We start from the raw sequence: 16,860 nt of genomic DNA on the forward strand, positions 1-16,860 counted from the left end.
TCTAAGATTGGTATCTTTTCCTTTTCTTTTTTGTTTTCATATTTTTAATACAGAATATATTTATATATTTAATTTATAATATATATTTATTTTATAATATGTATTTCTTTTCAAAGTGAGAAAAATGGGGACATTTTTAAAAGCTTTAGTTATATTATAAATATTTAATTTATAATATATAAATATAATATATATATTTAATATATATTTAATAGGAATCCATAAACACATACAGTGCCATGTTTTTTGCCTTTTAAAAATGGACATAAATGCTAACATACTAGAGGAATCCGTTTGCTTTTTTCACTCAACTCTGGTTATCATTTGGCCATTTATCCATGTTGATATAGGTGGCTTCATCTCATTTATTTTAACTGAGGTATATTAGCTCATCTTTTTATAGGATCCTATCAGTTATCAAGTTTTACTCCTACCTTTCACATGTACCTTACCTTTCTTAAGTAACAGCATTGTGTTAGGAAATTTACATTATGTTATTGATATGAGAAATAGATTACATTTATTTTTCTGTTTTAAAATTTTTGTCCAGGAAATCCTTGCACGAGGAGTTCTTCTTCCATTAATAAATCAACTCAGTGATCCTGATTATATTAATCAATATATCATATGGATGGTAGGTATTTTCTAAAATTACAACTCTTGTTTTTAAAACAGCTCTTTAAAATGTACAAATATGATTCAGAGATCAGAATGATTAAGCAATAATTTATTAAATAAATTAAGTAAAAATATATCTAAAGATAATCTTTATATTTTCAATATTTCAACTTGCTAATATGTTGAATGTACTAGCCGAATTGCCTTTAAGAAAATTCATTGATAAGATAATCTTCCTTACAGTTTTGATGCTGTTATTATCTTTTTAATTAAAAAAAGGATATTTTACTGTCCTGTGTATAGATGATGAATATTTTTAAAAACTGCTATTTGGTTTTAAATATAATTTGTGACCTGAACTACTTAAACAGTATGTACTTTACATTTTATACTAGGCAGTGGAGGAAAACACAGAGAAAGAACACTAGATTAATTGTGTTCTAGGTCTGTTTCTGTAAGTTGCTTAGTATGTCTGTAAGTTAGATTACTCAGTTTTCTCATCTGTCAGACATGTTGAAGGGTTAGTGGTTATTGACTTACTAGCTCTAATTTTTTTTCTTTCTGTTTATATATCTTTTCTGATTTTATATGCTTTTCCTAAATAAATCCATGGTTGAGGAAAAATTGTAAATGGACTATTGCTGGAAATAACTTTGATAGATACTTCTAGATCTTTGATTCATTTTCTTGAATCTGGAATTTCTTCAGCACAGTGCCTTCTGTTAACTCATTCTAGCTTTCCTAGAAAGTAGCTACTTGATTGTTCTTTGTTTTACCATATCCATTATCAGACTTGCCACTTTTTATTATTGTCATTGCTGCTGCAGTATTTGTCTCTTCCACCAGACTGTGGGTTACCTGCAGGCAGAAGTTGTCTTACTAGCTTTGTGTTCCTAGAGCCTTTCAAGGAGGTCACAAAACTTGATTTTTCATTTCCTTTGTCAGCTTCTTTAGATTTCTGCTAGGCTACCAAGAGCTTTTAAAATATGCATATCTGCTTAATTAAAATTAAAAACAATATCCTTTGGCTAGGAATTTTACTCCTGAAATTTATTCTAAAGTGATAATAAGCAAGTTTGCAACAATCTGTATTTAAGGATAAAAATTGAAATCAATTTGAATGTCTGACATAGAAGAATAATTGTGATTATGGCATATTGATACAGTGAAATGCTGTGCACCCATTAAAGATGATGGTAGTGTGTCTTTGTAGATATGAAAAAGTGTTTATATTTTTATGTGAAAAGGATAACTAAAATGATGTGTGTAGGTATCTAATCCTTTAAAAATAAACATGTAAATAATTATATATATGTATGAATGCCTATAATTCTGATGTAATATATATTGGCTGCATAGCATTCCACTATTCCACTATTATAGGCTATTATAATAGCATTCCATTATGTATTACATAGGTAGGATCATGAAAGTTTTAATTCTTCTCTTTTGTTTATATATTTCACTTTACTTACAAGATGTATTGGTTATGTAACAAAAAGTAATTTTTTAAGAAGTAGAAAAACAGGTAAATTTAAAAACATTTAAGTAATAAAGTAAGAGTAAATGACAATAAAAATTTTTTTGTAACACAAAAATGAATATCATATACTAACCTTAAACAATCAGGGTACAATACTGTATAATCTTATCTGTAGAATAGAAAAGGATGCATGTTCACCACAATGTTATGGTTATCTTTCAGTCATGGGATTAGAAATTACTTTTATTCCTATTCACATTTTTCTTTAGTTTTCAGTTTTTCTTTTGCTGAGCTTATATTAACTATATAATTAATTATATGGTAAAAACATTTTGAGAGGACTTAACACATACTCAAAAACAATTCAAACCACCAAATTTTTACTTGTTATCGCCATAGTTGGACTCGTACTATTATTGTGTATGATGGTTGAGTTTTTTTGTTATTTAATGAACAGGAATTGATCACTGTTGTGCTTTGCTATAAAATATCAGGAAATATATTGAAAAGAGGAAAATTTATCAGTAAAGGATCTTTAGCCTACTTTGTTGTGTGCTTTATACTCTTGACATCATTTGTGTGGAAAACTCTTTATGTGTAAAGGTGTTATAAAGATTAAAATTGGCTCAGTTCCTACTCTTTCACTTAGTTAAATTTCATATTAATGATATCTCATTGTATAGTTTCTTTCTCTTTGAAAGGAAAAATTTAGAGCAATGTAACAGTAATATGTATCCTCTGTATATATTGTTTGGTTACCCAACAATAGTTTTAAATTTTTAAGTCATTTCTAAATATAGTATGGATGGATTTGCATTATTTGTAATAACTTACTTCTTTTTCTTTTATTATTATTTTTTTAAATTGAAGTATACTTGATTTACAGTGTTGTGTTGGTTTCTGGTATACAGCATAGTGATTCAATTGTATACATATATATATGTACACACACATATGTATTCTTTTTTATTATAGGCTATTACAAGGCATTGAATATAGTTCCCTGTGCTATACAGTAGGACCTTGTTATTTATCTGTTTTATATGTAGGAGTTTGTATCTGGTAATCGCAGTCTCCTAATTTATCCTTCCCATTTTTTTCTTCTATTATTGAAGTAAAAGTTATGTAAAGTTAGAGAAACTGCCAAATGGTCCTCTAAAGTTGTTATAATTTTATACTTCCACTTTGCACTATTTGAGAGTTTGCTCTCTCCACATTCTGATTAACATTTGGCATTGTCATTTTGTTGTGGTTAACTTGCATATCCCTGATGACTAATGATTTTGATCATATTTTCATAGTTCTGGGCTTTTACAATACCCAGTCCTTTGACTCCTTGTTCAGAATGGACAGTATTCAAATTTGGCTATCTTTTCATAGCTCCCTTTACTGTTTTACTTAGCTTAAATTTTATTAGTAGTCATAGTGACTAGTTCCTTCACAGCGTCATCAACTACTTTTTTCCTCTCTCTCACTCTATTATTTTCTTGGTGAAACCACACTTGGGTTAAATCCAACTTAACCTTCTACTCCATTCCAATACTTAAACGAGTGGCTGGAGAAAAAACAGAAAGTAATAGTTATTAATGTCATTACAGTGATTCTTTTAAATTTAGGTCAGAGACTGTCACTTTTCTGCTTAAAACTCTCCATTAGCTTTTCATTCCATTCAGAGTGAAAGCCAGGATATTTACACTCCCCTACCAGCTTTTCCCTTCATTACCAGTGATCTCCATTACTCTTCTGTGTCAGCTCCAGCCATCATGGCTTTCTTGTTGTCATCAGACATTCTGAGCAGGCTCTGTAATTTCTAGTGTGTTACTTATTTTACTTTGTTAATAGTTTGTGACCCACGAGAATTTTAAGTACCACAAGTATAGAGATTTTTATTTTGTTTTGTTACAAACAGTGGGGGTATAGAAAGTTGTGCCTGGCTCAAGGTCGGCACTCAAGATTCTGTTTTCCCTTAAGTGAGTCCCCTTTCCATCTGTTTTTTAAATTTTACTTGCAGATCCGTGATTCTAATTGCAACTATGAGGCCTTTATGAACATTATTAAGTTGAGTGACAATATTGGAGAGCTAGAAGCAGTCAGAGATAAAGCAGCAGAAGAATTACAGTATCTTCGATCTCTAGATACAGCTGGTGATGGTAAGTGGTTTATTTAACCATAAGAATGTTTTACTTCTTTGATGATTACTGTATCTTCAAGTGAAACTTTAATTTACCTAAATGTTATTTTATGCTATTAGTTGTTTTCACCTTAACTAAATCTAACTCTTACTATGCTAATATGTGCTGAGAATAAAGCATAATAATTTTCTGAATATGAAACTGTTATTATTGTAATTATCTCTAAAGTTAAGATAACTGGCTTGGTTTAATTTTAATTACATAATTTCACTGTAAAATTTCAGATTGTTTCTTTTATTAAATAAAATAATTGCTCTATTCATTGGTTATTATGTTAAACTACAGTAAGTACATGTTTAAAGTATTTCACAAGTAACATTGCCACTTTCTACCTCATAATCAATTTGTTTGTTTTTAGATATCAACACTATAAAAAATCAAATAAATAGCTTGTTATTTGTAAAGAAAGTATGTGACTCAAGAATACAACGGTTGCAGTCAGGCAAAGTAAGTAAAGTACTTTTGAATTAATGTTTAGTTATAAATAGTTCATATTGATTAAAATGTCTAGTAAAATGACAAAAAGTAGAATATTAACAAGTGTAGTATTCTACAAAAGAACTTTTAGAAAAAAACTTCTCTTACACAATGTAGTATAAGTATTTGTTAAAGATTAAAACACTGAATAAAAAATTCAGAATTAAATATTTTCTTTATTTACTCATATATTATTTATTCAAAATTCAACATTTGTTGAATGTTGTACATTAGGCACCATTTTAGATGGACCTAACGGATGAAAATCTCTCTCACAGAGCTTACATTTTAGCTGCAAAATCAGAAAATAAGCTAATAAATAAATTGATTGATATATAATGTAAAAAATTAAGTAAAATACAACAAAAAGCAAAGAGTCTGAAAGTGTTTTAGATAGGTACTGAAATATGTGGTGACATTTAAGCATAGAGAGATGTGACTAGCATGAGAGAGTTCTGTGAATTTTTTTTTTTAATTTTTATTAAAGAATCTGTCAGGCAAAGATGAGAGCAAATGCAAAGGCCCTGAAATAGGAAAATGCCTGGTGAGTTAGAGGAGGTCATTGTGGCTGATATGGAGTGCATGGGAGGGATCGTGTAGGAATGAAATTGGAGAGGAACCTTGGAAGTAAGATGGTAAATGGTTTACCTGCCATGGTAGAGTATTTTAAAATTCTAATTGTGATAGGAATCCATTGTAGATTTACCCTGGCAAGTGACATGATCTGACATGTGAGTTAAAATGATTACTTTGGATCTTTGTGTTGAACAGATTGTGGTGGAGTGAGGGGGCAAGAATGGAAACGGACAGATCATTTATAAGATTGTTGCTTTAGTTCAGTAAGAGATGTCTGTGCAGAGTTTGTGAGAAGTAACTAGAGACTAGATATAGTGGTAACAGGATTTGCTAATAGATTAAATATGGGGTGAGAAAGAAAATAGGACTCAAGGATGATTCCAAAGTGTTTTGGCCTGAGCAACTGCATGACTAGTATTTCTGTTTACTGAAATGGATAAAACTGAGGGAGGAGGAGGTTTGGAAGAGAGGATCAAGTTTTGGATTTTAGTTTGAGATCCCTGTTTAACTTTCAAGTAGACATGCTAATTGGTAAACTTGAGTTCAAGGGAAAGTTTAGCGATGGAACTAAACTTTGAGAATCCTCAGGATTCTCAAGTATTTATTTAAAGTTAGGAGACTTGATGAGGTTACGTAAAAGAGTGAGTTTAAGTAGGGAGATACCAAGGAGTTAGTCCTGAGGCACTTTAGTTGCTGGAGTTTAAGACAAAGTGGAAGATCTAGCCCAGGAAACAGAGTGAGTGGTAAGATTGAAGAAAAACCTGAGAGTGTGATATCCTAGAAGCCAGTTGTAGACAGTGTTTAAAGATTTTTGGGGAATCCCATGTTTTCCATAATGGCAGCACCAAACTACATTCTACTCCTGGGTATGTATCTGGAGGAAGCTCCAATTCAAAAGATGCATGCACCCCAATGTTTATAGCACTATTTACTATAGCCAAGACATAGAAAAAACCTAAATGTTAATTGATAAGTGACTGAATAAAGAAGCTGTGGTATATTTATACAATGGAGTACTATTCCACCATAAAAAGAATAAAATCACGCCATTTGCAGCAACATGGATGGGCCTGGAGATCATCATTCATAGTGAAGTAACCCAGAAAGAGAAAGAATACCGTATATCACTCAAATGTGAAGTCTAAAAAAACCCAAAACAAACAACAACAAAAAGCAAGACACAAATGAACTTATTTACAATATAGAAACAGACTCAGTCATAGAAAACAAATTTATGGTTACTGGGAGCAGTGGGGAAAGTGGGTGGTTAAGGGATAAGTTGGGAGTTCAAGATTTATAAATACTAACTAATATATAGAAAATAGATAAACAACAAGTGTCTTCTGTAAAGCACAAGGAACTACATTCAATATCTTGTAGTAACCTCTAATGGAGAAGAATATGAAAAGGAATATATATGACTAAAACATTATGCTGTACACCAGAAATTGACACATAGTAAACTGGCTACAATTCAATTTAAAAAAATTGAAAAAAATTAAGAAAAACCTTAAAAAAAAAAAAGTGTTTAAAGAAGAAGTGGGAGATCAGGTATGCCAAAGACTACTACTAAAGTTTAGTAAGATGAAGATTTAGAACTATTAGGTTTGCCACCAGGGGGATTATTGGTGATTTGATGATAGCATTTTGGTAGAGCTGTAAAGAGAAACCCTGATTAGAGTCAGTCCAGGAGAAAAATGGGAAGAGATGACTTAGAAATAGTGATTTTAGGTAGCTGTTTGCAAGAGTTTCATTGTAAAAGAAAGCAGAGATTTGGAGCTTTAAAGCAGAAAAAACATTTATTACTACCTTTAGTTTTTAGTGTAGTCACCTTTTTTCATGCTAGTTTTCTATTGGAAATTTGTGACTTTCTGGTCTTGTAATTTTGCAGTGTACTTAATTCCTTAAGGAATGAAAGACATTTAAAAATCTTGAATTTAGTTTGCTAGTTTAATTATGACTCACATTACTTGAGGCCCTCATTTGTCACATGTATGTTTGTGCAGGTGTATATATGTGTGTCTTTTTTTTTTTAGGTAACTATTTTAAAATGATTTTATATATGCATGTAAATTCAGAATAAAAGAGTAATACGGTTTCACTTGTGCTTACTGTTTCTTTATCTGGTTACCTTATCTATATCTTAGAGTTAGTGATCCTTAGGCATTATTATTTAAAGTCTATTTGCCTAAACATTGTTTTATATTGAGTCCTTTTAAAATTTAGATCTTGGAGCGGTTGGAAGTTGGCAGGTGGAGAGGCAGGTTGAGAGGGGAAGTTGGGGGAGGAGGCCGAAGAGTAGCTGTCAGAGGGTAGAAGGGATGGAGGGGAAAAAAATTTAGATACTTTGTTTGGAAGCCTGTTGATTCCATTTTAAATATCAAGCTTTAGCTTTTTAATGGCTCAAGTCATACAGTGTTTTCCTTTGGAAGAATACTCAGAACTTTCACAGAGATGTAATTTTTTAACCATACTACTCATCTTAAAATCTTAGGAGACCTTTTATCCTTTTCATTACAAATTAAGTTGTGGTGAATATTCTTCCCCATCCCTTATCTATAGAGGTGCTGCTGGACAAGAGAAAAGAGTGGTTAAATTTGAGGAAGGAAGACTTACGAGAAATCATGTGCTAGTGCTAGATTGCTTTAGGCCAGATATTTTAAGTTGGTAATCTGTTATTATTAAGTACTTATATGAAGGGAAGATACTAACTACAGAGGAAGTTTTCCTTCTTTTTTCAAATCATCTTTCTTTTCCTTTATATACCACCTATGCCTAATTTAGTATCTGCCCCTGAATAAGGCAGCCTATCTAACTTTCAGAAAACCTGTGTATCTTTTTTTTTTTTTAAATAGAGGGTTGTGAGATACGGATTTGAAAATACAGAGGAGCTAGTGAAAATCGTTCCCCAAAACTTCGTGGGTTTCCATGGAAAGGGCAGCAGGCTTTGAAGACACTGACTCATTCTTACCAGCTTTGTGATCACAGGCAACCTTTCTGATCTTCAGCTTTCTTATCTATTGAGTGGGATTGATGATATTTATCCAGTAGGTTTGCAGTGGAGATTAATGAAGTAATGTGTATAATATATCTGGCACAGTGCTCAGCATGTAGATTCTCTAAATTTTGAACTTGTTTAAAAAAATATTTTTCATATATAATTAGTTACTTTGCTCTCTTGCTTTGAAGTATATATAGTTTACTATTCAGGTAGATGAAAAGAAATACGTTTTCTATAAAAATTATAGAATTTTTACTGCATTAGGAGCAAAATTGCTCTTCGGAAATATTTTCTGTTTTCTCAGTAGATGACTTCAGTTTATATTTGAATATGTTGGGATTTGTTTATTCTTGAATATATTGAACATTCCAGTCATCTGCTTGAGCCCCTAAAATGTTCATTTTAACTTGGATATGCAGAGATAGAGAAACATGAAAATTGAGACATTTAGAATTTTTTTTTATTAAAAGAAATGAATGCTTATCATACTTTAAATTTATATTTACTAAGCAACCCTTAAAACAACTCTGGGAAGTCCAGTGAGCTGATACTATTTTATTGGGAACTCACATGTACAAAAGAGAAAAACTTTATTTTTATTTCACTTTAATTTAATTTTTTTACATCTATATCAAGATCTTTCATTTAGTGAGTGACTAGATGAAGTGTTAACCTGTATTCACTTTTATTTGTAGGAAATAAATACTGTGAAACTGGCAGCAAACTTTGGGAAACTTTGCATAGTCCCATTGGACAGCATTCTTGTAGACAATGTTGCACTACAATTTTTTATGGGTAGGTAAACCCATTTATAAAAGTAATATAACCTTTGAAATTTTTAATAATTGTAAATATTATTAAATTTTGAATACTTGATATTAGACATGCCATATATATCTCTCCTCCACTCCTCATTCTCCAATATGTTTCTTTTTCTTTGGAAACTATAGAGATGGACACTTTATTTGAAATAAATACTTATTGTAACTCTAATGTGCATTTGCTAATCTGCTTTTAAATAATTTCCAGGAGACTCTACTATGAACTTAAATTTAAATTATTTGAGAAAGATTACTTTATCAGGAATACATGTTATATATAACCTGTTTATATCATTTTTGTGCATGAATAGTGGAGAATCTGTTTTTATGCCACTTTAATATATAGATATTTATTGATTTTATTACTGTTACACCAAAATTGCCTTTTTCTGACATTTTCAGCAAAACCTGATTCTTCATTTTCTGCATGGCTAATGGAAGAACCCAATCCTTATTTTTAGTATTTATGGTAATAGTGGTATTATGATTAACAGTCTTTATTGAGAATGGAAGTAGTTTGTGAAGTAGTTTATTTCTGATGAAGCCTTCTCTGGCACTTTTATCCCCTAGAGATTTTATCATGAAAAATCAGATTTTTTTTTTAAATATGTTTTTCCATTTGCTTTTTTCTACATAACTGGTCTTTTTAGCTTAACCAGTTTATGATATAGCTTTTTTTATTTTTTACCTCAAGCATTTGTTCAAAATGTAGAATTTTAAGTATTTGAAACTTTAATCCTTCTTAACCTGTCATATAGCTGTATGCATCCAAAAATGTGTGACATTAATATCTGTATTGTTATGGATTTTGTTTGGTAGATTACATGCAGCAAACTGGAGGTCAAGCACATCTCTTCTTCTGGATGACAGTGGAAGGATACCGGGTTACAGCCCAGCAGCAGCTAGAGGTTTTATCAAGTCGTCAGAAAGATGGAAAACATCAAACCAACCAAACCAAAGGTCTTTTAAGAGCAGCTGCTGTTGGAATTTATGAACAGTATTTATCAGAAAAGGTGAGGATATATTTTGATGCCTGTTTTCTTATCTTCTGTGGCAATATCATTAATAATGATTTTTGTACTACTTGTAAATATCCATTATTCATGCTACTATGCACAATTGCCTTATACTGCCTCATTTAATCCTGATAATAGTGTTACTGTGTATTATTATCCTCATTTTATAGGTGAAGAAACTGATTCAATTAGGTAATTGAATTAACTTGGCCAAGGTCATGCAGGTACAAAATGATGGAGTTTAAGATTCAGAACACTTTAGATTCAGAGACGATAGAGAGTAAAAGGATGGGAAAATAAACCATGAAAGATAAATCATGAAAACAGTAACCAAAACAGATCTGGAGTGGATATACTAATATTAGACAATAGATTTTAAGACAAAAAATTGTTACTAAAGAACAAAGAACATTTTTTAATTATAATAGGATCAATTAATTGATCAGGGTGATAAAACAACAAAGCCTCCACATACATGAAACAAAAACTGACAGAATTAAGGGAGAAATAGATAATTCAGCAAGAATAGTTGGAGACTTCAATACCCACTCTCAATAACCAATAAAGCAATTATATAGAAAATAACCAGGGATATACAAGAATTAAAGAACACTGTAAACCAGTTAGGCGTAGTACATCTATAGAATACTTCCCCTCAAAACAGTAGAATTCACATTATTTTCAGGCACACATGAAGCATTCTCCAGGATATGCTGGGTCGTAAAACAGTGCTTGAAAGTATTGAAATCATATATAACTATGTCCCTTTTTCATGGTGGAATTAATTAGAAATTAACAATGAAGGAATTTTGAGAAATCTATAAATATTTGAAAAGTAAACATTTCTAAATAGTGTCTACATAAAAAACAAATAAGAAGGAAATTAGAAAGTATTTTCAATTGAATAAAAATGGAAACATGGTATATCAAAATTTATGGGTTGCAATTAAAGAAGTGCTTTAGAGGGAACTATATAGCTTTAAATGCCTAATTAGAAAAAAGAAGGGCCTCAAATCAACAAGCTGTGCTTTCACTTTAAACTAGGAAAAGGAAAGCAAAATAAACCCAAGTAAATAGAAGGAAGGAAATAGTAAAGACCAGAATGAAAATCAGTGAAGCAGAAAACAGAAAAACAGTGGTGAAAATCAATAAAACCAAAAGTTGGTTCTTTGAAAGGAGAAACAAAATTGACAAACCTTTAGCTAAATTGGCCAAGAAAAATAGTTACAGGCCACCAAAATCATGAATGAAAGAGGGCATCATCACCAACCCTATGGAAATTAAAAGGACTATAAGGAAATACTATAAACAACTTTATGACAACAAATTAGACAACGTAGATGAGATGGACAGATTCCTAGAAGGCACTAATTGCAAAACTGACTAAAAAAAAAGTATAGTAAATAAATTTAATACCTAAAAATCATCTTTCTAAGAAAAGCCCAGGTCTAAATGATTTCACTAGTGAATTCTATCAGACATTTTAAGAAGAAATAAACCAGTATTTCACATACTCTTCCAGAATCTAGAGAAAAAAAAGAAATACTTTCCAACTCATTTTATGAGTTTAGTGTCATTCTCATATCAAAAAGCAAAAATAAATGAAAAGGTCCTAGTTAAACTTAAAAGCTTTCACACAACAAAGAAAACCATAAACTAAATGAAAAGACAACCTGCGGAATGGGAGAAAAAATTTGCAAATGATGCAACTGACAAGGGATTAATTTCCAAAATATACAAACAACTCATACAGCCAGACATCAAAAAACAAACAGCCCAATCAACAAATGGACAGAAGACCTTAATAGACATTTTCTTTGAGAAAGACATACAGATGGTTAACAAACACATTAAAAGGTGCTTAACATCGCTAATTACTAGAGAAATATACAAATCAAAACCACAATGAGGTACCACCTCACACAGGTCAGAATGGTCATCATCAAAAATCTGGAAATAATGGATACCGGAAAGGGAAAGCTCCAACACTGTTGGTAGGAATATAAACTGGTGCAGCCACTGTGGAGAATGTGTGACAGTTTCTTAAAAAACTAAAAATAGAGTTACCTTACAATCCAGCAATACATCTCCTGGACATTTATCTGGAAAAGGTGAAAACTCTAATTTGAAAAGATATGTGCAACCCAGTGTTCATATCAATGCTATTTACAATAGCCAAGACATGGAAGCAACCTAAATGTCCATTGACAGATGACTGGAAAAAGAAGATGTGGTGTGGAATAATGCACAGCTGGAAAAAAGAATGAAATAGTTCCATTTGCAGCAACATGGATGGACCTAGAGATTATAATATTAAGTGAAATAAGTCAGACAAAGACAAATATGTCACTTATATGTATAATCTATTTTTAAAAAGACACTAATGAACTTATTTACAAGACAGAAATAGACTAACAGACATAGAAAACAGTATGTTGGTTACCAAAGGGGAAAGGGAAAAGGAAGAATAAATTAGGAATTTGTGATTAATGGATATAGACTACTGTATATTAAACAGATAAACAGCAAGGACCTACTGTATAGCACAGGGAACAGTATCTTATAATAACTTATAATGGAAAGTAATCTGAAAAAGAATACAGAATCAGTTTGCTGTACACCTGAAACATTGTAAATCGACTAATTAAAATAAAAGACAACACAAAATGCGATACAGTATCATGGAATAAAAAGAAAAGTAATTTTTAAAATTAAATATATCTATTAAATATGTGTAATCTTTCAAAAAGTTTTACTCTTATGTATTTTAAGAATACACGATAATATAACCTATAATATTTAAATATTTAGTAAAAAGTTTAAAATATGTCACAATAAGTTACTATATGAGAGGACAAACATTATTAAGTATATTGTTATAGTTTTTTCAAACATTGTTTATTAGTGCTATTAATTACTAATTGCCATGGTTAACTACTCCTGTTATTTTCTTTAAATAATGACATTTGTGTAGTAGAAAAATTAAGAATACAGATTATTGGGTAACTTTGAGAAAACACCCATTTTTGTATTTTTATGTTAAAGTAGTAACAAATATGTATAAATATTTCTTCTGCATTACTGTTTTTGAAAGGGTTAGTTGTGTCTCATTATAGCTTTCCAAAAGTGTTGGTCACCCTATACCAAGGATGAGGCTTAATCCAATTCTATGTTCCTGAAATTATAGAAAAAATTAAACTAGATAAATATAAAATATTATTTTCAAATTTGTCTCTTCTTATTTCCTGGAAACTAAATATAGTGAGCTTAGAGGGCAAATGAAAGGACAAAGCCAACTTAAATTGTGTTCCTGTCTGATCTTTGTCACATAGTTTGAAGTTGTTTAGTTCTCCTGTGCTTATTTCAGGGGAAAACACACACATACCATGCCACACTTATACACAAACAGATAACGGGTAAGTATACGTCTCCTCCTCCTCCAAGAAAAAAAATCACAAAAAATAAAAAACACCTACCACACAACCTACTTTGATTTAGGGACAAGAGTGTTGAATTAACAGGGGAACGTTGGAAGTTGTGTGGCCCTTTGCTACACATTTATACCCTGCTTTTTACTTATTTAATTTTACTTTGTCTTCTTTTCTTGATTTATCTATTCTGTTCTTTAGATATTCTATTAAATAGCATAGAGGAATTATTTTAAAAATACATTCTTTTGGCACTTTATCTTAAAGTTATATCCTTATTGCTCATTTACTCTCCAGAACCTTCAGAACTAAATATTCAGAAGTTGACATGCCAAAGATGACCGTATTTCTAGTTCCCAGCATTTTTTCTTTCAGTTAAGTAATTTTTCAGATCGAACACTGTATTTCATTTTTCTATGTATTATCTTTCACATTACACACGTTGAGGTGGAAATTGTTGGAGCAAATTAACTTTGCTGATTTTTTCCATCCCATATCACTTTGGAACTTTGCTGCAGTATTGTAAAACCAAATTTAGGATAAGGATTGTCTCTTTTAAGTGCCATTCAAAAGGATTATTTTTAATGTTAATGATAATGTTAAACTGCTCGTTCTTTTAGCAATTATATTAAATACACATCCAGGACTACTGAGTGCTCAACACTAACCTCTGATGACGGTGTTTTCTATGTGCTAGACACTGCTCCTGTGCCTTACATAAATCTTTTCATCTTCATAATAACCATATGTAGTATTGCCTCCATTTTGCAGATTGAGTAAATGAAGTCTAATGAGAGTGAGAGGTAACTTTCTTGGCAAAAGGCAAAAGTTAATTCACGTTTGTCTCGCCATCTGCTATGTAGTATCTGATCAAGAAGATTCTAGTTCTTATTTCAGCCTTTTTAAACATCAAAGTGTCATTTACAAGCCAAGGATTTTCTGCCAATTACTTTCAATTATATGATTCCATTATTTAATTCTCCTACTATCAAGGGTTAATTTGTATTTAGAAGTGCCAAAGATCAATGCTACTGTTTTTCTCTGTCAGGCATCTCCAAGAGTTACTGTTGATGATTATTTGGTAGCAAAATTAGCAGATACATTGAATCATGAAGATCCAACCCCTGAAATCTTTGACGACATTCAAAGGAAGGTATTATATATAACACTTATCATTATATCTTTCTTGGAAAAAGATAGATATCTATATGCATGTAATTCATTTATAAAGAGTTATTGAAACAAAAGTACAGTGGTACTAAAAAGATGAGTTATGATAATAGTACTTCATAGATCATAGAATTTTATGAATTGATGATGTATAGACAACATGACTTTATTTTAATATGTGCCTTGAGCCTTTATATGGACTTGTTTCTTAGAGAACACTACTTTCTAGAACATTATATATAACCTGCTGTCATGTGACTTGTGTTGCAGTTGGACTGTTTTCAGTACAATTTAGGTACTGGAGGGCCCAGAAAAAAATCGTTAGTTGTGACTTTCTTATTGCTGACATCTTGTAAATATGTAGCCTGTAATTCATTACAATAAGACCTCTGACTGTTTGTTGAAATCTTATTAATGGAAATTAGTACATTATCTGTATTAATGATTGAATGTCTTGAATTGTTTCAATAAGGTATATGAATTGATGCTACGAGATGAAAGATTTTATCCTGCCTTCAGACAGAATGCACTTTATGTGCGCATGTTAGCTGAACTGGATATGTTAAAAGATCCTAGTTTCAGAGGATCAGATGATGGTGATGGAGGTAAGGTGGCACACATTGTACATTTACATGTATGTGTGTGTGTATATTCTTACATACTTTCTGCTTACCAAAAAAAGTCCTTTCAAACAAGATAAAAAAATTTCTTAAAGCCCAAATATGAACTGTAATATATTTAAAAATCTGTAAGTAAATGACAAAGTTTAGTTGCTATACTAAGTTAAAGTGTTGAAAATTAATAACAAATTAGGATGTAACTATAGAGGCCTTGAATTCTGAAAAACATGTTTTCTGGAGTTGTATCACCCAAATATTTTTATAGTAGTTTCCCTTTTGTTAATAAGTAATAATATTCATGACTAACAATAGAATTATTGAGAAGAGTAAATGAGAAAACAAGATTCTGAGAGTGTAACATTATAAAAAATATAATTTTTTCATGCTTTTGTTGTACCCGTTTCCAAATCCTGCATGGTAGAATAAGCCGGAAGAAACTACAAAAGTTACTTATTCTAATCTTTCAGGTTTTTTTTAGTGAAAAAAGCAGATTTTAGCAGTCATAATATTTAAATTTTACTCCTGTTCTACTACTTATTACCTGTGTGATGTTGGCCAAACATTTAATTAATTTCTTTGAGCCTCATTTTCTCAGTGGTAAATCATAATAATATCTTACCTCAGAGTCATCAGGTTTTAATGGAATTATGTATATGAAAATGATGTATAAACTAAAACAGAAATATCAGTTTTTATTAGTAGTAAGTAATCAATTTTTTAAGACTAGTAGGAGAGGCAGCCAGTAAAGCACAGTTTGCAGATTTTAAGCCCAGTGACCATTTTACTTGTGATCCAATTCAGAAGTACTTACTAAAATGTAATTAAATATCTAGGATTTGGTAAACTTTCTAGCAAATAAGCAATGTAAATGCAAAGTAGATTGGAAAGATTTGACTACATAATTATTTTAAGACAGTACTTTAACTATGATCATTTACTTATGAATAGGTTTTTTGGACAGAACCACTTGCAGTTGGAGACACAACTGATGCATTAGATAGCATACACTGCTTTAAAAAATACTTCTGTTGTAGAAGCTTCCTAACCATCCCTCCTCTCTACCCACCCTCCCCACTCCCTAATCTCCCTAGTGAGATTTTACTTTTTAAATGATCTAAGAAATCTCGTCACCAAAATTTGCATTTGAGTTTTAATAACTTTTATATTGATTGTTGATCTCATAAAATTGGTTATTTGTAAAATGGGAATAATAGTCTAATAACTGGATTTGGTTTTATAATTGAGGACTTTTTTAGAGCACTTCTGTGGGAGGTGAATAGTAAAATTCAGTGTTCCTCGAGTTTATTATAGAGAATATCTGTATTTACTGTCTCTGTTGAAAATCTTTTACAGAACGGCTATGAAATTTGCAGTAGAAACTCTACTTCCAGAAAGAACAATTGTAAATGTTTTTGTTTAATTTTGTCTGCTTAGAAATTTTTTTATTATTGTGAAATG

The 16,860-nt window shown here is 30.9% G+C and overlaps 1 protein-coding gene across 4 annotated transcripts in view; it reads left to right on the forward strand.

The window, feature by feature from the left end:
- SNX13 (sorting nexin 13) overlaps window positions 1–16,860 on the forward strand; it is a 110,305-nt gene that overhangs the window by 64,808 nt on the left and 28,637 nt on the right. For all 4 annotated transcript variants that reach the window (XM_015245633.3, XM_006211724.3, XM_072964895.1 and 1 more), the window contains 7 exons: window positions 551–634; window positions 4,113–4,251; window positions 4,652–4,740; window positions 9,043–9,142; window positions 9,988–10,181; window positions 14,661–14,765; window positions 15,255–15,387. In XM_015245633.3, coding sequence (XP_015101119.1) covers window positions 551–634; window positions 4,113–4,251; window positions 4,652–4,740; window positions 9,043–9,142; window positions 9,988–10,181; window positions 14,661–14,765; window positions 15,255–15,387 — 844 coding nt within the window. The remainder of the gene's footprint in view (window positions 1–550; window positions 635–4,112; window positions 4,252–4,651; window positions 4,741–9,042; window positions 9,143–9,987; window positions 10,182–14,660; window positions 14,766–15,254; window positions 15,388–16,860) is intronic.

Source organism: Vicugna pacos, chromosome 7 (genome assembly GCF_048564905.1).
Source record: "Vicugna pacos chromosome 7, VicPac4, whole genome shotgun sequence".
Classification (NCBI taxonomy): Eukaryota; Metazoa; Chordata; class Mammalia; order Artiodactyla; family Camelidae; genus Vicugna; species Vicugna pacos.